Genomic DNA, 22,794 nt, shown 5'->3' with positions numbered 1-22,794 from the left:
TAGATGATCACATAATTTTCAGCATGTTTTTACGTGGATAAGGTCAGTGTGCTCTGAGACGAGCTTCGGTCCGGAGCAGGCGTCTGCGTCTGGAGCAGTCCGTGTTGCTCTTCTGAGCTTTACAGTCATCTGGCAGGAAGCTCAGTTCATTCACACAAATACAGAACAAGCTAAGATAATGATCAGCTAGAAGCAGCATGTCTTGAGAACTACAACCAGGGTTGGGCTCGTTACTCAAAAAATGACATTATTACTTGTTACTAGTTTCAACAGTTTGAACTCCTTTCTAAAGTAATAAGTGACCCAGTACCACAAAACCAGTCCTGAGGGTCAATCTTTTTAAACTGAGATACAACTATTAGAAAATCTGGAATCTGAGGGAGCAAAAAAATCTAAATATTGAGAAAATCTCCTTTAAAGTTGTTCAAATGAAGTTCTTAGCAATGCATATTACTAATCAAAAATGAAGTTTTGATATATTTACGGTAGGAAATTTACTAAATATCTTCATGGAACATGATCTTAATATCCTAATGATTTTTGTCATAAAAGAGAAATGTATAATTTTGATCCATACAATGTATTGTTGTCTATTGCTACAGATATACCTGTGTTACTCATGACTGCTTTTGTGCTCCAGGGTCAGATATTATTACAGTATTTATTACTTTCTGGCAACAGTAATTAGTTACACTTCTAGTTATCTTTCCTTCACGGCCCACACAAGTTGTAATTGTGTATCTTAAGCAAAACATTCTTCTGAAATATTACTAACAAATATATTTCTGCCTCATCATTTGACCAAAATCCACGCAGTCAGAAGTGATGCCAAACACTCAGTGATTAATAATGATGTTATCAATATACGATTATATTTCATGATGTATTTGATCAAAAGAAACATGTTTGTTTTAATGATGAGGATCAGAGGGATGAGTCATGTGTGTTCATTAAATCCATCCAATGCAATATTTCCATATCCCATCCGCTCTACTGGCTTCCTGAGTGCTGAAATGAATCCAGGAGTGACTGGATCAGTCGGGCTGCGGCCTCAAGAGTAACTAAGTAACAAGCTGTTTTATGGATAGTATCTGTAACATCAGGTAACGCTTGTTAAACACGTACATGTACTTATTATAATAACAATAAATGATACAGTTACCTGACCCTGAGTGCATGTAGTTAATTCATGTTAAATATATAATTACACACTGTGTAACCAAATCTGTAATTAGTTACACTATTATTATAACGATCTGACCACAACTATAACGAAATCCTTCCTGCGGATCAGACGCGTGCGTCGTGACGCCGGATGGGCGGGGCCTCTGACGTCAGCGCGTGATATCGTTCCGCGGGCGGGAGTTCGGCGCGGCCTTTTCCTCGCGACAGCGGCTGATGAGCGCACCGCGGGAACTGCTCGTCTTCGGTATCAGGCGTGGACGCGACTCTGACTCGACTCTCCGGACCCCGTCTCCCGTCAGGATGGAGCTGATCACAATCCTCGAGAAAACCGTGTCTCCAGGTCAGTTCCGCGCGCGGGGATCCGGATCGCGTTAGCGGGCGGCTAACTTAATGCCGCGACGCGCCTCGCACGCTGCGCGAACAGCTGCACAAACACACAAACATAGCGTTGAACGCTTCGGACTGTCGACGCGAGCCGCCAACGCGCGCATCAGGCATCAAAGCGGCGTCGCGTTCGAAAGCGAGCGTTTACTGGCCTGCGCGGCGACAAGTCCCTGACGCGCTCAGATAATGTGATTAACGTACGCGTCTGCTTCTGATAACATCGAGCTCTTCGGCTGGCGTCGACGCGTGGAGTTTGTCAGCTCGAGCCGCCGAAGTTATTAGCAGGTTAGCATGCTAGTCAGGAAGTGGCTAGGCGTTAGCATGGCTAGCGCTCAGTCATCCCATGCGCTCTGCTTCAGAAAGTTTCAGAGTTAGGGTGGCGCTCGGTTACCGGGCTGTGACGCGCGCGGGGGGTCACGAGAAGCGTTTGGCGGGAGTCTATCACTCGCTCATTCATGGCTGTGATTGGTTTCAGATCGGAATGAGCTGGAGGCGGCGCAGAAGTTTCTGGAGCAGGCGGCCATCGAGAACCTGGTGAGCAAACCACTCCACGGTCTGCTGTGACGCTGACCTTTGACCCCTACACTCCTCTGTCGGCACGGGCCCGGCTCCTGAGGACAGGTTTAGTGCTGAACTCGCAGGTGAAGCTGTATTACTGGCAGATTTGGCAAACTACCCAGGTTCTGGAGACCGCTTCTATCTCGGTGTGTTCTTGCAGCCAATCGCAGACATCTCTGTAAGAGCAGAGGCTAATCCACTCACTTGTGTTCATCTCATCATAATAAAGGACTTCATTTATAATAACGTGTCTTTGTGAGATCGCGGTCAACTAAGATGAGTGACAGCTTTTTAGTGATTATGAACAGAGTGCTTTTTGCCCATAGCAACAGTCACCACGTGTATATAGTTTTAGCTCCCTCACTAATTTAAGAAGCACCCTCAGTTGATTGGATTCTGGTAGCATCCATTGCTATGGTGCTCATCACTAACAAGTCATTCGTCTTAGTTCATCACGATCCCTCTGCCACACAGCGCATCTCTTACATCTAGCTGCACTAGAATGAGAGGATTCGTGCTGAACACAACACCTCTTCTAGTATAAATGCCTCTGATTGGCTGTTGTTCAAGAAATCAACAGATATGTCTGTGATTGGCTGCATTTCTCAACGCTGCAAGAACACGTTGAAATAGAAGCCGGTCTCCAGAGTCTGGATAGTTTGCCAAATCTGCCAGTAATACAGCTTTACCTGAGGGTGCTGTGTCTCGTCCTTCACTGCGCTGGACCAGGCTCTGCCGGCTGCACTGGCACACATTTGAATGCTGGCCAAGTGCTTTCACTCCGTTTGCATGCCACACGTATTTCTGGTTTTGCGGAGGTGAATGTTGCAGACGTTATAAATCCGCTGTCTGTCTTGTTTTCAGCCGACGTTCCTGGTGGAGCTGTCCAAGGTGTTGGCTAACCCCGGGAACACGCAGGTGGCCCGAGTCGCCGCCGGGCTGCAGGTCAAGAACTCGCTGACCTCCAAGGATCCGGATGTGAAGACGCAGCACCAGCAGAGATGGCTGGCCATCGACGTCAGCGCCCGCCGAGAGATCAAAAACTACGTAAGTATGGGCTCTCCTCGAGGGCCCAGGTCTGTAGGTGATTCGTATAGAGAGCTGTGTGCGGCGAACACTGACCTCAGACCAGCGTCAGGGCTGGTGCGCCGCTCACAGGTCAGAGCCAGTCATTTTAATAAATCTAAAGCAAGTTCCTACCGTATCTGTTCTAGAGTGAAATACACAGGGTTTCTGCAGGTTTAAAAGTCTAGTTTCATTTAGAGTCATTAATAAATCATTAAATATTAGCCAAATTAAAATTGGTAAAAATGCAGATGCTAATATTTCAATATAATGTAACTGCTTATGGTAAAACAAGAATGCAGGGATGTCAGTGATTTAAAACAAAACGGCTCATAACATGCTCAGACTTCTTGATTCACTTTCTGTCAAACAATTAATCGCGTTTCAAAATACGTTTTTGTTTACATAATGTGTGTATGGTGTATATTTATATAAAAATACACATACGTGCATGTATATATTTAAGAAAAATGTTTATATTAGATATATTTTTATATATAATAAAATAAAAGAATGTAAATATATGTAAATGTATAGTGTCAGAGTTCAGTGTTGCATGGGGTAAAAGAGGGGAGGGGGGGCAAGGACGGGAGGGAGTTCATAAACTGAAATGCACTGCGTATCGACAACTTCTGCTGGTGAATTTGATGGCTGCTGTTTGGTCGCTGAATGTAAACCTTGTATTTGACAAAGAATGACTTCACAGAGCGCTTATGACTACATTCTGCCTTAACAAAGGGTGCAATTGAATAAAGTGCAGGGGTACAAAGTAGCTAGTAGTTCCTAAGCCTTCCAGTTTTAAGAACTATTGAACGGCTGGTGTGACCGGACCGCGGTGATCTTTGTCCGTCTCTGTCATCACTCTAAAGTGGTCATTATTCAAATAAACAGCAGGCTGTCATGGGCTCTGATCGAGAGTGTGTAGCACTCATTAGAATGAGGGTTTCTGGGTGTGTGTTTGGTGAAGAGTTGTGTTCTGTGCAGGTGCTGCAGACTCTGGGAACAGAGACCTATCGGCCCAGCTCGGCCTCTCAGTGTGTGGCTGGCATCGCCTGTGCCGAGATCCCTGTCAATCAGTGGCCCGAGCTTGTCCCTCAGCTGGTGGCCAATGTCACGGACCCCAGCAGCACAGAGCACATGAAGGAGTCCACGCTGGAGGCCATCGGATACATCTGCCAGGACATCGTGAGTCCCATCCAGCATGCACTCGCTGCCCTGTGTTTCCTAGCGTCTGTTTGATTGACCTTGCGAACACTTTGACAGGATCCCGAGCACCTCCAGGACAACGCCAACCAGATCCTTACGGCCATCATCCAGGGCATGAGGAAGGAGGAGCCCAGCAACAACGTCAAGCTCGCCGCCACCAACGCGCTCCTCAACTCGCTGGAGTTCACCAAAGCCAACTTTGATAAGGAGGTAAAGCTGCCGCCTCTCTCATGATTACAGGGGCCTGTGCGCTCCAGCCCATAACTCTCACGCTCTCTCTCTCTGCAGACGGAGAGACACTTCATCATGCAGGTCGTGTGTGAAGCCACGCAGTGTCCAGACAACAGGGTGCGTCTCGTTCCCACACACATGTCCGTCAGATGTTGATCAGACTCGTAACGAGTGTGTCCTTCTGTCCTGCTGTAGGTGAGAGTGGCTGCATTACAGAACCTGGTGAAGATCATGTCCTTGTATTACCAGTACATGGAGACGTACATGGGCCCTGCGCTGTTTGCTGTAAGTTCTGAGGACCGTCAGTATTGACTGCTTGCACTGTTCTCTATACCAGTGGTTTTCAAACGGTTTTTAAGCGCAACCCTAATTTTTTCTTTTTAAATTGACGTGACCCATAAAGAGAGAAGGTAAGACAACTGCACTACAGAGCGATCTCGAGTCCGGCTGTAGAGCTCCGGAAGAAAATCACATCACTGTCGGTGCTTCTGAAATTAGTGAGGGTGCTTGCCTTCATGCACATTTATTCTGACACATCCTATTTTGAGTCCATAGTTATGATTATCACAATATTGTGATTTTGAGAGAATGTGTTGTCACTTCTGAAAGTTTGTTGCAATTACGCCACATTGGTACATCTTAGCAGCATGAAAAACACAACTTTTCAATTTCTGAATGAGAAAAGGCTATATACAGCAAAGTGCGCTTCCTTAAAAAGCTGTCACTCATTTCAGTATATCGCGATCTCTAATTCTGCTGTAATCAATCTGTCAACACGGCACAATTAATCTCTTATTTGCATCACCTCTACACTTTGTTCATTATAATCAGAGGATTGGCGTCGTGAGCTTCCAGACCTCTGAACAAGAGAGTTAAACTCACTAAAGCGCCTCTGATTGGCCACTGCGTTATAGAAATCAACAGATATGTCTCTGATTTGCTGCAGTGTACAACGCTGCAAAAACAGAGCCAAACACACATACACATTTGATTCTGACCTGAGGCAGCTGCCGGTTACTTTCGTTTTGTTGTTTTAGTTGCTTCTTTCCTAAGTCTTGAACTTGGTTACATATGTTTTCCTTAAATGTGTCTCTGCAGCACAGAAGCAGTCATCAGTAGCACAGGTATATCTGTAGCAATGGACAACAATACATTGTATGAGTCAAAATTATACATTTCTCTTTTATGACAAAAATCATTAGGATATTAAGATCATGTTCCATCAAGATATTTAGTAAATTTCCTACCGTAAATATATCAAAACTTCATTTTTGATTAGTAATATGCATTGCTAAGAACTTTAAAGGTGATTTTCAAAAATCTTATTTTTCTGCACCCTCAGATTCCAGATTTTCAAATATTGTCCTATCCTAACAAACCATACATCAATGGAAAGATTATTTATTCAGCTTTCAGATGATGCATAAATCTCAGTTTCAAGAAATTGACTCCTAAGACTGGTTTTGTGGTCCAGGGTCTCACATGATCCTGGCGACCCAGGGTTTGAAAACCACTGCTCTATTCAACATCAAAGACATATGTGCGATGTTCTGTACCACTCAAAGACCACACGTGAGTTTCTGACGGTCTGCGAGCTCACTCCTGACTCTGAGATGATTGGTGTTCATGGTGCTGCGTTTAAATCTGTTCTGTGTTGGACCAGAGATTCATTATCCACATGTTTTATAGGGATAGTTCACCCAAAAACGAAAACTATCGTTTACTTATCCTCAAAAAGTAGTCACAATATCCCAAAGACGACATTTTAAAGAAAAGTGTGAGGAAAAACACTGGCAACCCACATTCTTAAAAATATTACCTTTTGTCTTCAACCGAAGGGCTGGGTGATATGGCCAAAAAAATGATCACGATTATAAAAATTATCAAATTTTTCATATCAGTCAATATCGATTATCACGATAAATGGCTAAAAAATAAGAATAATTCAAGTTCAAAGGCAGATTTTTGCTCAGAAGTGAAAGATAAACTGTGACGCAGCTCAAATGAGGTGCTCTTTCATTCTGCTTTTGGCGCATAAACATTATATTGAACATTTACCAAACTGTTGTAATCGTTTAATTGAAGGCAATTATATTATAATTAGCGTTAAGGATTTATCTCCCAGCCCTACATACAGGTTTAGAACAGCTTGAGGGTGAGTAAATGATGGCAGTTTTAATTTCTATCAGTTTAAACTGAAGTTAACACGCGTGATGTGTGGGTCCTGGGGCCAGTCGCATACACTTAGCCGTCATGCTAAGACTGTGTCTCAAGAATGAGTTTGACCAACTAGCAGCTGCCAAGGGGTCTTACTTTTCCAATACAAATAAGACCAATCTACCTTTTCATAACTGAATTAAAAAAGTTATGACCAGTCTTGAAGAAAAAAAGAGATGACTAACTTTCTGCGGTGGATGGATGGATGGATGGATGTCTGTGATGTGCTCTCACCTGCTGCTCTGTGTCCAGATCACAATAGAGGCCATGAAGAGTGACATCGATGAGGTGGCCTTACAGGGGATCGAGTTCTGGTCCAACGTGTGTGACGAGGAGATGGATCTGGCCATCGAAGCCACTGAGGTGATGCTGAGCTCCTGTCCTCTGCAGTCTGCTGCTCCGCAGACGCTCTGGTTCCTGATCAGTGTTTGATGTTGTCTGTCCGCAGGCCTCTGAACAGGGCCGTCCTCCAGATCACACCAGCAAGTTTTACGCTAAAGGAGCTCTGCAGTACCTGGTGCCCATCCTCACACAGACGCTCACCAAACAGGTAAAGCTGGTCTCTGTGGGAAATCTGCTCTTTCTTAAGCTCATATCCAGACATGTGTTGTGTGTGCAGTAACTTCCTTCTGAGTGAATCAACACGTTTGATCAGTGTCATTACGCTTCTCATGCTGAAGACCTAGAGTCTCTCTCGTTCAACCGCACACACACATGATAACCTTTTGATAACACACACCACTGCTCCGGGTGTGTGTTCACGGTGTGTGTGTGTGTGTGTGTGCACGTTGGATGTGTTAAATGCAGAGCACAAATTCCGAGTATGGGTCACCATACTTGGATGTATGTCACTTCACTTAGAACCTGGTATTTTGTTAAAACAATTGCTATTCAAACAATGTGACTACAAAAGCAGTAGTGGTAGTTATTTATGAGTGACAAATCAAAAATATGGCAGAGCCAGCAAATCACCCAACACCTTGGGTGCATTAATCAGCTCAGTCACTGTGTTCTCAATATATCATTCATGAGTGCTTTATGGCTGACAGAAAACTGCTTCATATTTCACGGTTGATAAATCCATGAGCTGACGTTTCATTTATGTACAGTGCCTGACGCTGCTTTTAATAGTTGGCCTCGAGGGCTGCGTTCAAACTGCAGGCGACCGGTGTTTTTGTTTTTAACCGTGTGAACGGCACAAACCACATGCAATCAGTTTTGTTCCATTCTGATTTGTGCCGTACGTGTTACCAAGTCTGACTGGGTTGAGACCCCGTGTTTCTGCTTTCTGAAACCTGAACCTCCTGCAGCTTTTATCAACACAAACCCAGTCTAAAAAGTCCAGTTCTGTGTGCTTGTCAAATCAAACCATCAAAAATTGCCTTTATTTTGGATAGGTTTTTGATTCCTATAGGGCTGTCGCGGTGAAGGAATTTCCCTCCCAGTATGCGGTATTACTATATATATATATATATATATATATATATATATATATATGTATGTTACGAGGTCATATTCAGAAACCGAAACTAAATCGCATTGAAACAGGAAGTGAATAAACAGACGAGAATAACAAAATAACGGTCCACATAAAACATAAACCTGACAATAAGATCGTTAGTCTATTATTAGCCTATATAACAGTTAGTTCTGATCCTCGAATCTGACTGACAAGATACTTTCTCTGTTGATATTTCACCTGCGAGTTCTAGACGGGCTGTCGGTCAGTGCAGTTTCATTGTTGCGCCACAAGGTGTCTTTGAGTGAGCTTTTAAACCGTTCATTCAACTACACATTCAAAAACGCTGATTCATTTAAAGAGAGATGTAATGAAACACGCTGTTGAAATCATTTTAACTTGGAGCGCCACTTTTAAAGGCTCAGCTGACCAGCAGAGCATGGATGCTCAGACAGATTTCGCTTTCCTTGGACATGACAGCCTGTTTTCACAAACATGCATGACTGAAGGACAGACGCAGGTAATCGCACGCGATCAGTCGATCTCTCTCTCATTTGCTCTGTTTAGGCTTAAGTGCAAATTTACTGAGCCTCTGTACAAATCAGCATGGCACACATTATCATTACTAATATTCAGTACAGATGCAGGAAGTGTAAAACGAAGGGTGTAACCTTAAGAAAAAGAAAACACTGAAATATCACTGTTGCGTTCCTCTGCGTTTATGCTCGTCAATAGCACGATATTGCGGTTATCGCGACAGCCCTAGATTCCTAGTCTCTAAATGTCATTTACAGATATAGAATACCTGTATCATTTCATGATAGTCTTCTATTTCACTGCGAACCTGCTTTTACTGGTAGCCATGTGAACATTAATATAGATCTCGGTTTAGTCTTTCCAAAGCAGTTGTGTGTCCTAAGTCCCTGCTGTTGTAGCAGTGTGTCTGAAGGAGCGTTTGCTGTGTGCAGGATGAGAACGACGACGATGACGACTGGAACCCGTGTAAGGCTGCGGGTGTGTGTCTGATGCTCCTGGCCACGTGCTGCGAGGACGACGTGGTGCCGCATGTGTTGCCTTTTATCAAAGACCACATCAAGCACCCGGACTGGCGCTACCGCGACGCCTCCGTCATGGCCTTCGGCTCCATCCTGGAGGGCCCCGAGCTCAACCAGCTCAAGCCGTTGGTCATCCAGGTAAGGACCGGCGCTGGGCGTGTGTGTGTGTGTGTGTGTGTGTGGGGGGCTCTGTGTGTGACCTTGAGTGTGTCGCTGCAGGCCATGCCCACCCTGATTGAGCTGATGAAGGACCCCAGTGTGGTGGTGAGGGACACCACGGCCTGGACGCTAGGACGCATCTGCGATCTGCTGCCCGAGGCCGCCATCAATGAGGTGTATCTGGCCCCACTACTGCAGTGCCTGATCGAGGGCCTCGGGGCCGAACCCCGCGTGGCCTCCAACGTCTGCTGGGTATGATGCTGCCTTTCTCTGAGTCTCCTGCACATCACTGCTTTCATGAAGAGAAGATGTGCCTGATAAGTGTTTGGTGATTTGTTGGAGTAGTTGAAGCGGTTGGCACTGAATATAATGCAGCGAGTGTTTGGCATCTTTAAGTACTTACTTCAGTATTGGTACAGTATACATGATTCGTGGTGCTTACACTGGTGAGCTTGCCTCAGCCATGCACACAATCAAATGCTTTGTTTGATTACTACAGCCTTACATTATAAAACTCTCGATGTAGTGCGTGTTCGGTCTGAGGCAGCTGACCCCTCGGACTCGAAGCACGGTGTAATGGGATCGATTAGTTTTGCTCACAGATGCTGTTTTCAGGCTTTCTCCAGTTTGGCTGAAGCAGCGTACGAGGCCACAGATGCTGCTGACGATCAGGAAGAGCCCAGCACATACTGCCTGTCCTCCTCCTTCGAGCTCATTGTCCAGAAACTGCTGGAGACCACAGACAGGTAAACCGTGATGGGAGTCAAACAGCTGCCAAGTTAAGCACCCAAAAATGAAAATTCTGTCATTAATTTCTCACCCTCACGTCGTTCCAAACCTGTAAGATCTTCATTCATCTTCAGAACACACATTACAGGGCTCGATTAAATTTTTTTTTTAAATGAACTTTTTTACTTGGTAGCACTGGTGCTCCCAACTTTAAAAATTTAGGAGCACCCACCAAAAATGAATGAGCACCACAACTACAAATTATATATTAACAGATTTCATCTTTACATTCTTAAATTGAATGCAGATTTTAGATTGGTAAATATTAGCTGTCAATCACCCAGTCACTGCTTTCTGCTGTCAGGAGACAGGGAGCTAACTACCACGGGAAATGCAAAGTTCTGACGAAGAGAGAAAATTAAAAGAACACTTAGATTTCTTTCGTAAACCACCTAAATTAATCTTGAGTTTGGTTAAACACCGAGAGAGAGCTCCTCTTTGACGAGGGTTAGGATGGTGTATGCGGTGTTGAATTTTACATTCAGCTCTGGCAATTGCGTGGAATGGCAAGCTAGGGGTGTGCGATATTGACCAATTATATCTCTATTTTCTAAGATTTAATCGATAACGATAATTAGACAATATTTAGCTGAGTGTTGTGCTGATCTTAAGGACTACCGTGGACAGTTTGATATTCTTCATATTCTGTGTGGTGGTCAGTTCACAGCAGTGATAGAAATGAATCTTTACCAGTAAGTTTAAATAGAGTTCAAATCAAATCACTTTTATTGTCACATCACCACAGCACGTGTGCCTTCGTGAGTGAAATTCTTGAGAGCGTGCTCCAGACACTGCAGAAAAATTTACATATAGACATCACCATACATACGTACAGACTTATACAGATGACAATGTGTAATATACTAGGGGTGTGCGATATGACGATTTTTGATGGTGGACGATAAAAATGTCTCCACGATCTGCTTTTTAAGAAATATCGTAGTATCGCGCTACCGCGCACATTGTCAATTACAGTTCTGGCGCCGCCGTCTCTATATACTGTACAACACCACATACAGCAGTAGAGTTACTCTGACAGGACACTGCACTTATTCGCGATCGCAAAAGTACATTATTTGCACACAAGCCTTGCTGGTTAAATGTTTAATTCGCGCGCTGGTCTGACGTGCGCTTTATCTGAGCGCATACACCTGAAGCACGCGCACTAAAACGCCTGTCTAACATCGCCTGATTACTCAACTAAGTTATATTTTGCGCTAATACTGTCAAAACACACAAGGTTCACATACAGACTGAGTTGGTTATCTCTAAAATGAAAGTAAATAGTTAAGAGAGAAACAGATGCGTGCCTGTATATTAGATGCGTGCAGCTCTTAAAGGGACAGGACACTAAACATGTTGTCGACTGTCATTAAAGGGATAGTTCACCCTAAAATTTAATTTCTGTCATTATTTACTCAGTGGAAAACCAAACAGTTGCTGGTCCACATTGACTTTGATAGTAGGAAAGAAAAATCCTATGGAAGTCACTGAGGACCAGCAACTGTTTGGTTTTCCACCTTCTTCAAAATAGCATTTATGTTCAGCAGAAGAAAGAAACGCATTCCGGTTTAAAACAACTTTTGAGTAAATGATGATATAAAAATACAACATTATGACAGAATTGACAGACAGATGACAGAATATTAATTTGTGGGGGAACTATTCATTTAACGTTAACAAAACAACAAAACGCAAAAGAGAAAAATCCCTCACTATTCTTGACTGAAAAACTTTAATACAGTTGCTTTAGGAATCAGTCTATCTAGTGTTTTATTTTTATATTTGTTCATTCAGTTTCATTGAATGCTCTGCTAAATACACCTATTGTACCTGAAAATAAAGCACTGTTTGTTTTATTTGTATATTATGTGTATTTGTAATGTGTATCTTTGTTCTTATTTTTTAATAAGAAAAATAAAATAATGACAAAGATTTTTTATCTTCGCCCACTTTGGCCTAAATATCTGCCATGCATCTTTGTCTTTCTAGTTTGGCTGTAATGCTCAGACAACTTGTAAAACCAAAATAGTAAAACTAACAAAGAATCGTGATAAAAATCGTGAATCGTGATATTTCTATAAAAAATCGTGATATGATATTTTTCCCATATCGCCCACCCCTATAATATACACATACGTATACTCAGTACACACAGTGTACTATTAGACAGACATACAGTTACCGATACACATTATACTGGGGTCGACAATATAATTGGCCCGGTGGCCCGGACGTACTTTTAAAACCTTTTAAAACCGTCAGGGCCACCAGATCGCTCCAACCACTAGCCCGGTGGGGCCAGTAAAAATAATGCCTCGATTAAAAAAAAAGTCTAATTTCACATTAATTACCTGTGGTTCTGTGTTTTGATTTCTGTTAAATCGTCTCGGTAACCACCGCTAGCAGGTTACGTGATCCTGACAGCCTTACAGATGCAGCGGGTTTATGCTCGCTCCCGCGGTTACGCGCGCAAACTGCACACTGCTGCTCAGCACCTACCTATAGCTACTATTAAGCTAGGCTACATGTTTCTGAAACCCCCATCACCCGGCCAAACGCCGGGTAAAAAAGAGAAGGCAAGGAAGAGAAAATCACCAGAGGAATTGAGGGAAAGCGAAAGGGAATACGAAAAGAAAAGGCAGAGAAAGTTTCAGCCCCAGTGGCGAGACCGCTGGAATTGGCTGGGCTTAGGGGTGGACGATAAAAATGTCTCCACGATCTGCTTTTGAAGAAATATGGTAGTATCGTGCTACAGCACACATTATGTCAAATACAGTTCTGGCGCCGCGGTCTCTATATACTGTACAACACGACATACAGCAGTAGAGTTACTCTGACAGGACACTGCACTTATTCACGATCGCAAAAGTACATTATTTGCACACAAGCCTTGCTGGTTAAATGTTTAATTCACGCGCTGGTCTGACGTGCGCTCATACACCTGAAGCACGCGCGCTAAAAAGCCTGTCTAACAGCGCCTGATTACTCAACTAACTTATCTTCTGCGCTAATACTGTCAAAACACACAAGGTTTACATACAGACTGTTGGTTATCTCTAAAATGAAAGTGAATAGTTAAGAGAGAAATGGATGCGTGCAGCTCTTAAAGGGACAGGACACTAAACATGCTGCCGCTTGTCATTAAAGGGATAGTTCACCCTAAAATTTAATTTCTGTCATCATTTACTCACTCACATGTTGTCCCAAACCTCTATTAATTTCTTGTGCTGAACCCAAAAGAAGATATTTTGAAGAATGAGGGTAACCAAACAGTTGCTGGTCCACATTGACTTTGATATGAAAGAACAATCCTGTGGAAGTCACTGAGGACCAGCAACTGATTGGTTTTCCACCTTCTTCAAAATAGCATTTATGTTCAGCAGAAGAAAGAAACTCATTCAGGTTTAAAACAACTTTTGAGAAAATGATGGTATAAAAATAAAACATTATGACAGAATTGACAGACAGATGACAGAATATTAATTTGTGGGGGAACTATTCATTTAACGTTAACAAAACAACAAAACGCAAAGAGAAAAATCACTCTATTCTTGACTGAAAAACTTTAATACAGTTGCTTTAGGAATCAGTCTATCTAGTGTTTTATTTTATATTTGTTCATTCAATTTCATTGAATGCTCTGCTAAATACACCTATTGTACCTGAAAATGAAGAAGTTTGTTTTATTTGTATATTATGTGTATTTGTAATGTGTATCTTTGTTCTTATTTTTTAATAAGAAAGATAGAATGATGACAAAGATTTTTATCTTCGCCCACTTTGACCTAAATATCTGCCATGTCTTTTTTTTTGTTTTTTGTTACCTTGAAAGGCTTTGTCTTTCTAGTTTGGCTGTAATGCTCAGACAGCTTGTAAAACCAACATGACAAAGAATCGTGATAAAATCGTGAATCGTGATATTTCTAAAAAAAAATCGTGATATGATATTTTTCCCATATCGCCCACCCCTAGCTGGGCTACGATCAAGAAAAAAAGAGGTTTACTGTGAGCTCTGCAGATCAATGCCCACATATGCAGACAAGTAAGTTAGAGAAAAGTTAACGTGTATGAAACCTATGGTATGAACATCATATAATGAATTGCTGTGTGACTACGGAGAATGAATCCTATGCAATAGGTTTATTTGCACTTGTTTCATGTTTTTGCACAGTTTTGCTGCACTTTGCACTAAACCTACCTTAAAAAAAATTAATGTTATTCATGTTGTTCAAGCAAACTGTTCTTTTTCGTGATTATTGGGATCAATACCCGACGCGTTGACCTGGGCCAGTGAACTTCAAAAGACACTGGCCCGGAGGGCCAGTAGCAAATTTCCCTTATTGTCTACCCCTGTTATACACAGTATGCAGTACACATTCTACGTTATATACACACAGTAATATGCGAAGATGCAGCAGATTATATATAAACCGGGTGTGCAAATGTCATGGATGTGCATTGGATGGTATCCGGTGCTGGCAAAAAGATTGTTGTATTTGTGCAGTAGTGTACTGGTAGTCCAGTTTGAACTGTATGGAATTAAAGTGCAGTGCGTGGTATATTGTAAAGTGGGAGTGTGCTGTAGGGTGTATTAATTTTGACTGTTCATTAGCCTGATAGCCTGAGGAAAAAAGCTATCCCTCAGTCGGCTAGTGCGGGATCGGATGCTTCGGAGACGTCTTCCTGAGGGCAGCAGAGAAAGCAGTCTGTGGGACGGGTGGCTGGAGTCACTGATGATCCTCCGGGCTTTCTTTATACACCGCCTGGTGTAGATGTCCTGGAGGGAGGGAAGCTCACCTCCAACAATGTGACGGGCAGTTCGCACGACCCTTTGCAGAGCTTTGCGGTTGCCAGCAGTGCTGTTTCCAAACCAGGCGGTGATGCAGCCTGTCAGGATGCTCTCCACAGTGCAGGTGTAGAATGATCTGAGGATGCTGGGGCTCATTCCAAACTTCCTCAGCCGTCTCAGGAAGAAGAGGCGTCGGTGTGTCTTCTTCAGCACTGCATCTGTATGAGCGGACCATGTGAGATCCTCAGTGATGTGAACACCGAGGAATTTGAAGCTGTTTACTCGCTCCACAGGTGTCATGTCGATGGTGATGGGTGTGTGTTCTCTGCTCTGTCTCCTGAAATCCACCACCAGCTCCTTGGTCTTGTCGATGTTGAGTGAGAGGTGGTTCTCTTGACACCATTTAGTCAGGGTTCTCACCTCCTCTCTGTAGGCCGTCTCATCGTTGTCAGTGATCAGGCCTATCACCGTTGTGTCGTCAGCAAATTTGACGATGACGTTGGAGCTGTGTGTTGCTGTACAGTCGTGTGTGTACAGGGAGTACAGGAGTGGGCTGAGGACGCAGCCCTGAGGAGCACCAGTGTTGAGGGTCAGCGGGGATGAAGTGTTGTTGCCCATTCTGACCACCTGACATCTGCCTGTCAGGAAGTCCAGGATCCAGCTGCACAGAGATCCGTTTAGTCCCAGAGTCTGGAGCTTCTCAACCAGTGTGGCAGGCACTATGGTATTGAATGCTGAGCTGTAGTCCACAAACAGCATTCTCACATAGGTGTTCTTATTTTCCAGGTGGGAGAGAGCAGTGTGCAGGGTGAAGGCAATAGCATCGTCTGTGGAACGGTTTCTGCGATATGCAAATTGTAGGGGATCCAGTGAGTCAGGCAGCACAGAGCAGATGTAGTCTCTGATGAGTTTCTCAAAGCACTTGCTGAAGATGGGTGTCAGAGCAATGGGCCTCCAGTCATTCAAGCATGTGATTTTTTATTTTTCTTTGGTATGGGCACAATGGTGGATTTTTTGAAGCATGCGGGAACCACAGACAGAGAGAGGGAAAGGTTAAAAATGTCTGTGAAAACCCCGGCCAGTTGGAATGCGCATGCTCGGAGCACACGGCCTGGGATGCCATCGGGACCCACAGCCTTGCGGATGTTCACCCGTCGGAAGGATCGGGTTACATCTGCGACAGAAAAGGAAAGTGCGCTCGCCTCTTCTGCTACAGCCGCGGGAGCGCGCTCTGTGTGGGCGGTGTTGTGAGCCTCGAAACGAGCATAAAAGTGATTAAGTTCGTCCGGTACAGAGGCGGCAATGTTCACAGTAGCTGGTTTATTCCCTCTGAAATCTGTGATATTATTGATACCCTGCCACATGCTTCTTGCGTTGTTGGATTTGAATTGTTCTTCAACTTTGTTTTTATATTGTCGTTTGGCAGCTTTGATTGATTTCCTGAGATCGTAACTGATTGTTTGTGATCGTCAGAGTTTCCGGATTTAAAGGCAGATGTCCGCGCTGACAAGGCTGCTCGAACATCACTGTTAATCCACGGTTTTTGGTTGGGGTAGATGCGGATTGTTTTTGTTGGTACTACATCCTCTACACACTTCCTGATGAAACACGTTACAGTATCTGAGTACGCCTCTATGTCGTCATCAGACGCTGCCCGGAACATGTCCCAGTCCACGTGATCAAAACAGTCCTGTAGTATAGCGTCTGATTGGTCCGACCAGCATTGAATTGTCCTGAGGGCGGGTGCTTCTCGTTTCAGTTTCTGCCTATAAGCAGGCAGGAGCAGAACGGAAGAGTGATCCGATTTGCCGAAAGGTGGGCGGGGGAGCGATTTGTAGGCGTCCCGGAATGGAGAGTAGCAGTGATCAAGTACACGATCACCACGCGTGTTGATGGTGATGTGTTGAAAGTATTTTGGAGCTATTGTTCTGAAGTTGGCTTTGTTGAAGTCCCCCGTAACAATAAACGCCGCGTCTGGGTACGCGGTTTCCTGCTCGCTTATATTCCCGTACAGTTCCTTGAGTGCCTGGTCTGTGTTGGCTTGAGGGGGAATGTAAACAGCTGTGATTATGATCGCTGTAAATTCCCTCGGTAGCCAGAATGGTCGACACAGAAGCATATGAAATTCCAGATCAGGGGAGCAGGAGGATTTAATAGAGTGTAGGTTCCTTTCATCACACCACGAGTTGTTGATAAAGAAACAGACGCCCCCACCTCTACTTTTCCCTGTGAGCTCTTTCGTTCTGTCCGAGCGGTGCACAGAGAACCCCGTAAGCTCGATGGCTGAGTCTGGAACCACTGCAGACATCCAGGTTTCTGTGAGGCAAATAATGCAGCAGTCCCTTGTTTCCCGTTGGTATGAGATGCGTGCCCGCAGTTCACAGAGTTTGTTGTCCAGTGACTGAACGTTAGCCAGCAAAATAGTTGGGAGAGGAGGTCGGAGGGGACGGCGTCTGAGTCTGACAAGGACGCCGGCTCTCTTCCCCCTTTTCCGGCGGCGTTTCCTCGGTCGCGATCGTGCAGCCCAGACAAAGGGCTCTGATGCGGTGTCTGTAAACAAGGCGCCGGCGTTCAGGAACTCAAAGTCCGGTTTGCGTTGCGCGACGAAGGAACCAATGTTTAGAAGCGTGTGTCTATCGTAGACAGTTATACTGACAACATCTAACACGTGAAACAACAAAATAACAAATAAAACATAAGAAACATAAGAAAAACTGCAGAGTTTTCTTGGAGCTCGCAACACGGCTGCCATGCTCGGCGCCATCTTGGTATCATCATCTTTTGTTGATGTTTTACCTTTTATGGTAATTTTATAATTAAGCCGTCTTTTTTTGTTGTTGTTTTTTTTTTGTTTTTTTTTTGTTTTTTTTTAAGTGTGCATCATTTGAGTCAAATTCTTACATTTAATCAGTCAGTTAGAATAGTAAGACATTTGGACTGTTATCAAGCAAATGACATCAGTATCAACAATTCATCTTTGAATTTGAATTATGAATTCCTGAAGTGGCATTTAGATGATGATGATAATAATACATTTTATTTATAATGCGCCTTTCTTAAACTCAAAGTGCTACAACATATACAAACAAAATAAATCAACCAAAACTATATAATATCAAAATGGAATCGCAGTAAATAATCAAATTAAAAGCTTTACTAAAAGGATTGTATTAAGAAACTTCTTAAAACGCATCTAAGGAAGCAGCATTCCTAATGAACACAGGTAATGCATTCCATAGCTTAGGCCCGTTATAAGAAAAAGCCCCCCCCATGGTTTTTAATTTACAACCAGGCTGATACAAGGAGAGACAATCAGCAGAGCAGAGAGAGCGAGGAGGAGGGGAAATATGACCAACTAACTGTGTAAGATGCATTTACACTCTGCTTAATGCAGGACATGAATGCATTTAACCTGCAGTTACACATGCATATGTTTTAGTACTGTAAACATAAATCTTTGAATACTGATGTTTGAAATTATAAAAAAGAAAAGATACTTTGAATGTGAAATTAGAACACCAATCACTGTTAACAAGTGAGTCACTGCGACTGAACCGAATCATTTAAACGATCGATTCATTCAGGAAAAACCCCGTCATGTTGCTCAGAGACGCAAAACAGTGCTGTGGCTTTGTTTGGGATTATTTTTGTTGGCGAAGTAGAAACATATGGTGTCTAAAACGTAAGTCTCTTAATTAACTATTTGTTTATTGAACTGTTGCATAAAATCAATATCACATTTGTAATCATGCTGAATTTTGGAGGAACAAAACGTTCACCATTCACCACATGATCGCTATAACAGCATTATTTGTAACTTTAGGTGGTTTACAAAAGAAATCTGTCGGTGTTTTAATTTTCTCTCTTCAGCCATTTGCATTTCCCGCGGTAACGTTAGTTAGCTCCCTGTCACCTGACAGCGGAAACATTGACAGCTAATATTAACCAATCTAAAATCTGCATTAAAGTTAAGAATGTAAAGATGTTATGTAACATTTGATAGAACCGTATCAGCACACAGAAGGCACATAACTGTGAACGTTTTTAGAGAAATTAAAACAGGTCACACTACAACAATTATATGCACAGATGCTCCTAAATATGTTTTGAGGTCTCACAGATTAAATTATGGGAGCATATGCAACCAAAATGGTCGCAATTTCGAGCCTTAAAATATTAAGCATTAAGATATTTTTAATGAACTCCAAAAGCTCTCTGACCCTCCATAGACAGCAACACAACTGTAATGTTCCCAGGTCCAGAAACGTAGCAAGAACATCGGTAAAATAAACGGTTATTTTTGTTTGGGGTTTTTTTTTGCACACAGTGTTCTCGTTGCTTCTTATAATTGAACTTGAGCCACTGTTGTCACATGGACTGTTACCGCTGTCCTTGCTATGTTTCTGGACCTGGGAACATTACAGTTGTGTTGCTGTCTATGGAGGGTCAGAGAGCTCTCGGCTTGCATCAGAAATATCTTAACTTGTGTTCTGAAAATGAACGAAGGTCTTACGGGTTTGGAACGACATGAGGGTGAGTAATATGCATTTCTAAGAACTTCATTTGAACAACTTTAAAGGAGATTTTCTCAATATTTAGATTTTTTTGCTCCCTCAGATTCCAGATTTTCAGATAGTTGTATCTCAGACAAATATTGTCCTATCATAACAAACCATACATCAATGGAAATATTATTTATTCAGCTTCAGATGATGTAGAAATCTCAATATAGAAAAATTTACACTTAAGACTGGTTTTGTGGTCCATGGTCACATTTAAAAAACGTTGTACATTCTGTAATTCACATGATCTTGTTTGTCATAAAGAATGAACAATATCTATCATCCAACAGTTTTAATTTTGACTGCCAACTCTTTAAAACGCATCAAAACAGCACAGAAACAGTATTCAGCTGAAGAAAAGATGAAAGTTATTCTCAGTACAATATCACCATTTAAATCAAAGTTTGAAAAATAGATTTAAAATCATGTGTAAGGCCACTGAGAGCATGCTGTTGTTGCACATAAAATATTAATGTTTAGAACAGTGCAAATACAAACACCATTAGAAACTCAGTTCAGCATCACACAGCATGATATGGGTTCAAATGAGAGCCCATTTCTCTCCAAAACGGAGCCAGTTTTAGCGTTTTGCAATAAAGAAATAATAACTAAACTTGATAATTTGTTACAATTTTAACATAAATGCACATTGTTCTAGAAGGATGGCATCATCAATGTTGAAAAAACTATTTGTAAGGAAAAATGCATTTCTGGGGAAAAACACAACCGCACGTCTCTTTGCTGAGCCGCAGCGGTCTCGGTGAATCAGCAGCATCCACAACTGAATGGAACAAAGTGTTGAACTTGAAATTGTTTATGCACGAGTGCACTTGCTGAATGAAGGCAGATTGTGTGTACCTGGTTTAGTTTTTAGTCCGGGATGACAGCCACAGGGCAGGTGAAGGTGAGGCCGAGATGCTGCTCCAGTGCGCTGACTCTCTCTTCTTTACTGTTAGGCCAGACGGGCATCAGAATAACCTGCGGAGTGCAGCGTACGAGGCTCTGATGGAGATCGTGAAGAACAGCGCTAAGGACTGTTACCCCGCGGTGCAGAAGACCACGCTGGTCATCATGGAGCGACTGCAGCAGGTCCTGCAGATGGAGGTGAAGAGACTGGGAGTATGATGTTCAGTGGGGCCGGGGGCTGGTGTGCACTTCACCTAGGGCTGCGTGATGAACCGTAATAAAATCGCTGCCATCGTCATTATCTTTCAGTGAAACGCGGTTCTGTGATCAGTAGTAAAGCTCCATCTGAAGGCCAGAGAAACTCAGAAGAAACCCAGGCAATCGCTATAGAGCTAGCTGAATAAACAGAAGATTGAACTGCTTTTATTGATTCCGCGTGACTAATAAACACACCACTATGACAGTATATGGTTTATCTGAGATCGTTGTCTTATAAGTTTCATTATAATAAAGTATATTTATAATGGAAAGCCTTTATCATGGCTTAGAAAAAGGCACGCAACACATTTCATAGTATTCTATGTAAGAAGCTGCATCTCACAGAAGGATTTATTTCAAACACTCGACTGACGTTATGAAGTGAGTTTGGAGTAAAAGCATATTAAATGTGGTGCTTTCAGATGGAGCAGCATTCACTACACAGAGCCGTCGTTCACAGAGAAGCTACGCAAACAGCTGTCATTATCACAGAATGATTTCTTCTATTTCAAAACCGTAGCTTGTCAGTGAACTACAGCTGTGTAGTAAATGCTGCTCCGTCTGAAAGCACATGATGAAGATTTACTACTAATCACAGAACCGGCTTTACTGACGAGATGCATTGATTAATCCTGCAGCCTTAACTTCACCAACTGACTGAACTGAAAATCATAATTGACTATTTTGAGTGTGGAGTCATTGTTTCATATGGGGAAAAAAGCAAAGCTTATCTAATTCTTATCTTATCTAAATGATCTAATAATGTTTAGTGAAGTTATTCCTGCATCGACTGAACTGCTTAGACTAAAATATCAATTCTTTGAATTCAATAATCCGTATGGGCTCATCAAAATGAGAATGAATTAAAATCGAGAAATCGGTGAACCTGTGGTTCAGGCTTAGACTCTTGTCTCTTTCAGAAGGATTTGAGCCGTGTGTGTGTGAGGATGAGGCTTGTGTTGTTGGCTGTAATTGAACTCATCTGTCTCTTGTCCAGTCTCACATCCAGAGCACCTCAGACAGGATCCAGTTCAACGACCTGCAGTCCCTGCTGTGTGCCACCCTACAGGTGTGTGTGTGCGCGCAATTGTCTGAGTGTCTCTGTGTGTCTGTCTGTGTGAGAGTGTGTGTGCAAGTGTCTGTGTCTGTCTGTGTGAGATGTGTCTCTGTGTGTGTGTGCTCGCTCATCTTCTCTGTCCGGTCCTCTCAGAACGTGTTGAGGAAGGTGCAGCATCAGGACGCGCTGCAGATCTCTGATGTGGTGATGGCGTCTCTGCTGCGCATGTTTCAGAGCACCGCCGGCTCCGGAGGCGTTCAGGAGGACGCGCTCATGGCCGTCAGCACTCTGGTGGAAGGTGAGGGGCTTCAGCATGCTGCTGTCTTCTCTCTCTCTGGCACAGTGCTGCTGTTGCTGTGAACAGGGCTTAACATTCGAGTGCTGGACAGTATTAGCTAGCTGTCAGTCAGAGAGTCTCTCAGCAGTCAAACTGAACAGAGCTTTCTGCTGCTAACATCAGTTGTTTGGGGCCCGTGGGAAACTCTGTTCTTATCTAAACTAGGGCTGGGCGATAAATTGATCATTTTCGCAATATGATTTTAATACAATGAGTTAAATGTTCAATAACGTTAATATGCCAAAAGCAGAGCACTCGGATCGAAGTTGAAACATGAGCGCTAAGCAGCGCCGTAAGATCCAGTGTGAAGAGTTCAGCGAACAACACCAACGACTCTGACTTATAAAGCCAGATAAAAGAGCTGACACACAGGAGGAACACTGCTCAACCACACAGTCAGAAGCTGTGGATGGACTACTGTTCTTCATACAGATGCCTAAAAACCATGTAGTTATATTTTACCATGGTATTAAGGTGGGCAGTATGTGTGGTTTCAACTGATTATCATGATTTAAATGTTCGCTCCTATGGAAAACCAATGATTAATAAAAAAAAAAAAAATCTGAATTAACTT

At 43.0% G+C, this 22,794-nt stretch overlaps 1 protein-coding gene across 2 annotated transcripts in view; it reads left to right on the top strand.

The window, feature by feature from the left end:
* The first annotated feature begins 1,313 nt into the window (after positions 1 to 1,313).
* The window catches only part of LOC306847241 (importin subunit beta-1-like), a 37,628-nt gene continuing 16,147 nt past the window's right edge, over positions 1,314 to 22,794 (top strand). For both annotated transcript variants that reach the window (XM_079381079.1, XM_079381080.1), the window contains exons 1-15: positions 1,314 to 1,525; positions 2,045 to 2,103; positions 2,992 to 3,174; positions 4,177 to 4,377; positions 4,456 to 4,608; positions 4,687 to 4,746; positions 4,825 to 4,914; positions 7,099 to 7,209; positions 7,295 to 7,396; positions 9,274 to 9,498; positions 9,580 to 9,771; positions 10,135 to 10,265; positions 20,619 to 20,766; positions 21,824 to 21,895; positions 22,037 to 22,181. In XM_079381079.1, coding sequence (XP_079237205.1) covers positions 1,399 to 1,525; positions 2,045 to 2,103; positions 2,992 to 3,174; positions 4,177 to 4,377; positions 4,456 to 4,608; positions 4,687 to 4,746; positions 4,825 to 4,914; positions 7,099 to 7,209; positions 7,295 to 7,396; positions 9,274 to 9,498; positions 9,580 to 9,771; positions 10,135 to 10,265; positions 20,619 to 20,766; positions 21,824 to 21,895; positions 22,037 to 22,181 — 1,999 coding nt within the window. In that variant the 5' untranslated portion in view covers positions 1,314 to 1,398. The remainder of the gene's footprint in view (positions 1,526 to 2,044; positions 2,104 to 2,991; positions 3,175 to 4,176; positions 4,378 to 4,455; positions 4,609 to 4,686; positions 4,747 to 4,824; positions 4,915 to 7,098; positions 7,210 to 7,294; positions 7,397 to 9,273; positions 9,499 to 9,579; positions 9,772 to 10,134; positions 10,266 to 20,618; positions 20,767 to 21,823; positions 21,896 to 22,036; positions 22,182 to 22,794) is intronic.

Source organism: Barbus barbus (assembly GCF_936440315.1).
Source record: "Barbus barbus genome assembly, chromosome: 27".
Taxonomy (NCBI): Eukaryota; Metazoa; Chordata; class Actinopteri; order Cypriniformes; family Cyprinidae; genus Barbus; species Barbus barbus.
Note: the sequence above shows the minus strand (reverse complement) of the source record. Positions and strands in the feature narration are given on the sequence as shown.